Source organism: Crocodylus porosus, unplaced genomic scaffold (assembly GCF_001723895.1).
Source record: "Crocodylus porosus isolate Cpor-Errol unplaced genomic scaffold, CroPor_comp1, whole genome shotgun sequence".
NCBI classification, from domain to species: Eukaryota; Metazoa; Chordata; order Crocodylia; family Crocodylidae; genus Crocodylus; species Crocodylus porosus.
Genome location: NW_017728918.1, coordinates 58444989 through 58450485, shown reverse-complemented (window position 1 = coordinate 58450485; position 5497 = coordinate 58444989). Strand labels below are relative to the sequence as shown.

The following is a 5497-nucleotide window of genomic DNA, read 5'->3' as shown; positions in this document are numbered from 1 at the left end:
GAGTGCCACCATGACAGCGGGGATGGAGAAGGATGGAGCTGCGGGGCGGGGCCAGAGGCGCTAGAGGTGGCAGCAATGCGGGGTGCTGGCAGAGTGGGATGGAGGGGGTGGCACGGCAAGCTTCCCCACCCCCACCTCCACTCCTGCGAGGCAGCAGCAATGCAGGGCGGTGGGTGATGGCACCCCATCCCCACCTGCCCCCCGTCATTCCTGATGAGCAATTTGCTAGTATACTATATAGGTTCTCAAAACATGTCTGGACTCAGCTGAAAGGTGTTTTCTTTTGTTTTTCTATTTTGAGGAAAATCTATTCAAACTACAGTATAAAAGCATCTTACAATACCTTGCTGTTCTGATTTCTGATTTAGTATGTTCAGGGCTTTCTTTGCTTTCATACTGTTTGCCAAAGACAATGCATATGTCACTAGGGTCATAGTGTAGTTATCAGAAATTCCTTCTTCTAATTTAGCTTCCAGAAAGCTTGCAGCTTCTTTGATCACTATAGCAAACTAAGAATAAAGAATGTATTGAATCAAATTAATTTAAAGCTGTCATAAACAACATTTTACAAAAGAAACAACAGGGGCAACAGCAGCATTGACAGTATACAAGAAAAAAATGATAAAGGAATAGTATAAAGGAACAGTATAAATATATGATAGTATTAATATATTGTAATTGTTATATAATAATATTATAAAATAAATGTGCTGTTTACATCTTATATTATCTGGAAATATTACTTTAAATAATATTAGAATCATATTAGAATTATAATGGAATATTGTAATTATAACAGAATATTGTAATGACATATTTTACCTCAGAATAAAAGAAAATATAGACATTTTCTGTCAGAATCACACACTTGCATACCAGAAGTGAAGGCTTCAATGCAATCAAGTACTTGAAGTATTTGAAAAATTCTACTTTAGTTAATAGGACTGCTCACATCCTTAAAGTTATACACATGCTTAAGTGCTTTATTAGGATCTCAGGTCTAAACCTGAAATCCCACATGATGGAACAAACAACTGTGTAAAGTTTTTGGAAGGGCAATCTATCATTAACGATAAAATTGAATGATCTTGTTTTGTTAATTAGTCCTCAGTTTCTTAAAAACTTCAAAATGATCAAGGATTCTTGTGATAGCTCATGAAATATTTTATTAGCTACACGCAATATTAATTAATTCTAATACCTCATCATTTTCATAGCCCAACAGGGTGGTCACAACATAAGCAGTAAGAGTTATTGGACTGTTACTCCCTCCTTGAAGTTCACTGTGTATCACTTTTCCAGGCTCCGTGAATTCACCGTTATGTTTCTGATGTTTGACAATCCAAGCAGCTGTCCTCGACAGCACATAAGGATCAATATCTATGAATGGGCGAGCTTGAATGAAGCATCTTAATACAAAAGCTGATAACCTTTGGGAAAGGGTTAGCCAAATGCAAAACATTAATGATTTGCTACATTTCAACCCATTTACTGTATTTACATGAATGTAAGTCAAGACTGATTTAAGATGACCCCTCATAATTAGATTCTATATATGGAAAATGCATATTTTTAAATAATTTTCCAGGTACAGAATCTAATTATTGGATGGCTGTCTAGAATTCATCCCCCTCCCCCTGCCATATCAGGGAAAGCAATACCCCCTCCTACCACTCTCCCCCTTGTCCTCTGCCTCCACTTCTTTTCCTTACAGCCTTCCTGTCCCCCACACCAGCACCCCTCACCTCCAGCCCCCCACAGCCTCTGCCCCTCCTCTTCCACTCCCCACAATCTCTGCCCCTTCCTCCACAACCACCGCTCTCCAGTCTCTGCCTCTTCCCCTTCTCCGCCCTTACGGGCAGACACCACCCAGTCTCTGTTCCTTCCCAGAGCACAGCAGCTGGAAGCACAGCCCCTGCCGGCCATACAGCACTGCTGACTGGCCATTTAGGGAAGAGAGTTTTCATGTATTCTGTCCTCAGCCTGAGCCAAGCTGCACCTGATAGTTAAGGGGGGAAGAGGGCAGTGGCAGGGAAGAAGCGAGGGGGTCTGTACTAGGTCTGACTCTGGGCCCGACCTGGGCTCAGGGCCAGAGAGTCACAGGAGCCACCTGCCCACCTCCACTTCGTATGTAAATCTAAGACAAGGGTTTTTTTCCCCCAGCTGAATGGGGGGAAACACTTTGTTTTAGATTTATGTATTATTCAAAATGCAGTTGTGTCCAATGTGTTAGATGATTTCCAGACACAGAAGGAAAAAAAATCCTGTCTTGAAGAGTAAATAGTCTAAAGTTAATCAGCAAGAAAATAAAGTAAACTTTTTTGTCCTTAAAACTATGCTCTTTTTTAATATTTTTGTCCATAGAACTGTGCTTTTTAAAACTTTACCATTTCAAAACTACATATGATTTATATGTCAAAACACACATTTCTTTATTCATATGATGCTCATAAATTAAATGCATCTGTATGCCTTTTGAAAGATCAGAGATTTAGTTTGTCAAGCTTTAGGTTGTCAAGACTACCCATAATGAATGAAGTAACAAAGTTATGAATATGATTTTAAGAATCATTATATGCCTTTCCATATAACCACATTATCAAAACAACCTTTTTTGCCTGAACTGTTAATATTTTGAAGGTTCATTTTGACCCCTTCATAGGGTCTAATATTACACTACTTATCTAACAGACCTCAAAGTCTTGGTAGCATCAGGCTAAGAATCGGAGTTTCTCCAGTTCATCAGTACCAGATGTATTCTAAATTCCCATGTAGTCAATGAAAACTGTGACTGACTTAAGAGGACTTTGGATAAAGCCAGTAATTTGAACTCTTCTGTTAAGCTTCAAAAACTACACATAAAAAGCACAAGTACACTAAAGCTGGTTAAATATGGATTAATTAGCTGAGCAGCTTCAAGTGGTCTGTGTGGGTCACTGTTACCCAGTCGGGGCATCTACGCAAGACACTTTAGTCAATCATTTGACTAATTAGCGCAACAGTAAAGTGTCACTGTCTATAAGTGCAGTGCTATAAGGCAGGAGTAAGCTAAGTAATTTTGCCGTAGGACAGTACTGCCTGACACACATACTGTCCTACAGCAGAATCATTTATTCTGCTGTAAGACACATGTAGACTGGGGCTGGCTGGGGCACAAGAGTGCTACAGTGTGGGGGCTGCCTGCTGACTGTCCACTGCATTGCAGTGGGGGCTGCCCTCCACTGTAGCACTCTCATGCCCCCACTAGCCCCTTCGCAGATCCCCCAGTTCCCTGCCACGCAGAGCCATGCCACCTTAGCTCAATGTGCTGTGATCCCAAGTGCACGTATAAATGTTGCACCCAAAACGTAATAAACTCCAGTGTGAACCGTGTCACTCAGGACCACTAATTTCACATGTAGATGCGCCCTGTGTACCTCTAAATGGTAGTTTTCAGCCATTTAATGGGCTTTTTAAGCACTTACACATGGTCTGCAATTCTATTAATGAGGCAGCATAGATGTGCAATTGCACATACAGACAGTAGATTACACACTGGGCAGGCAGCCAATGTACATGCATAACTCACAACATTGAAGGTGGACAAAAACCCATGATTGGTGGACATTAGATGATCACAGGTTTCCTTCTTGCTAAGTCTGTACAATATATTTTAGGAGATCCTGAACCATAAAGGAAAATGGGCAAAGTACATAAACTGCAACTGCCATGGGAGGACAGTAGTCTTCCTATGTTTGGGCTCCGATAGTTAAGTGGCTAGGGAACACATCTAGGTTCTAAGTCGCCTGCACCCAGAGTAGACCATCACCTATCTGTCTATCTGGAAAACTATCACTAGAGTACAGAGCTTTTCATTCTATGTGGGTTAAATAGTCTTTGAGGATGCAGAAAACCAGAATAAAACCTCAGATGCTACTTTTATTCCACGTAACACCTTAAGATAAGAGGCAAGAAGGATGCTTGAAGGAATATAGTTGGCCCACTGTACAAGGACAAAAATGTCGCACCCAGAGGCTCTGCTTGGCACATGTGCAATGCAGTGGACAGTTCTCAGCCTCTGGTGTGAAAAATGCAAAAGTTGTTCAGAACTACGATGATGAAAACATCATATATGCATTTGGACAGCTGCAAGATTGATGAATGCCCCTATTGTGCACCTTCAGAACAACATTCAAACCTTCTTATAACCTCATCAAATCATCTTTGTCTGCCTATGTCCTTAGACCAACACAGCTACAACCTATACCCCTTCTTAACAACATGGCATTGGAAGATCTCTCCTTCCTGATACAGACCTCATATACTATTCCAAGAAGATACAGGGAGCCCCAAGAATCCCCAAACCCGGGCACTCTGTAAATTAACTCTAGTGTCCCTCACTAACCATATATAAGAAAAAGTAACTAATGTGCACTGCAGTCCTTCTGGGCATCTCTGGGTAATCAGAAAGCTGACATAATTTACAACAGCTCCCTAAGCTATGTTGGTGACTACTTCAGCCCATAAGCAGTGTGGATGTGAAAGGACATCACGGTGGGTTACAGGCTGGAGTTCTGACTTACTGTGCTATGCTTGTAAAGCCCACAGCACCAAATCCCATCCTTTATAGCATATGAAGAAGCCAAATCTACAGTGTATCAATTAGCTTCTCTAGAAAAATGTTTTAAATGCTTTCTGTCTGGTGAACCATTCGCTTAGATCCTAATATTGCCTCTAATTATTTTATTCAGTTTTCTTCCTCATGAAAACTGACTCAGTACTCATTCTTTTGCAAGGGTAAAAAAGTGCTCCTTTAATAATGATTTTTTAAATACCCTTAAAAGTTGTACTACAGATCTAATGAAAACCAGACAGCAAGCTAGTATATCTGGAAATTTTTACCAGTTTAAAAGAGATTTCAGCCCAGTAAAACATTCAAACAATTTACAAAATTCCAAAGTGACAAGCTTTTTTTATCAGGCAAAACTTACCAAGTGCTGCCAGAGGAGTCACTGTTTCCAAAGGCACTGAAAGAGCCATCATCTCTTTGGTAGAGAAGCTCTCTTTGGTATCCTGAAGGGACAAAAGTAAAAGTCAGGTACTGTATGAATTATTCTGAAGAGGACTCAAACTATAATGTTCTTTGGAAAACATGAGAAAAAGTTTTCTAATACTGGAGAATGAAGAGCAGCAGAACATAATGTCAAGTTTCACAGTATTTCTGCCAAAAATGCAGAAGCAAATAAGACAGAAAGAGAGGTTGCAAAAAGTAGGCTGTAGTAACATGAAGGATCTATTTACCAAGGTTGAGATGCAAGGCTTTAACTCCCTGTCATCAAAGGTAGTCTTAATAAAAATAAATGCAGATTTGTGGTGGATTAATAGAAGTATTACACGCAAGACATACGAAATTATAGTTTTATTCTCTGCAGTGCTAGTTCAGCTTCACCTGCAGTTCTGTGTCCAATGTATGATACTAATGTTTAAGATGGAAGTAAAGAAAAAGGAGAGGGTCCAG

General features: G+C 40.3%; 1 protein-coding gene across 1 annotated transcript in view; it reads right to left on the bottom strand.

Annotated features, from left to right (window-relative positions):
- The window catches only part of CD109 (CD109 molecule), a 106885-nt gene that overhangs the window by 24058 nt on the left and 77330 nt on the right, over positions 1–5497 (bottom strand). Inside the window, exons 24-26 of the mRNA XM_019538158.1 lie at positions 4971–5052; positions 1202–1430; positions 344–509 (exon numbers count right to left, since the gene is read on the bottom strand). Coding sequence (XP_019393703.1) covers positions 344–509; positions 1202–1430; positions 4971–5052 — 477 coding nt within the window. The remainder of the gene's footprint in view (positions 1–343; positions 510–1201; positions 1431–4970; positions 5053–5497) is intronic.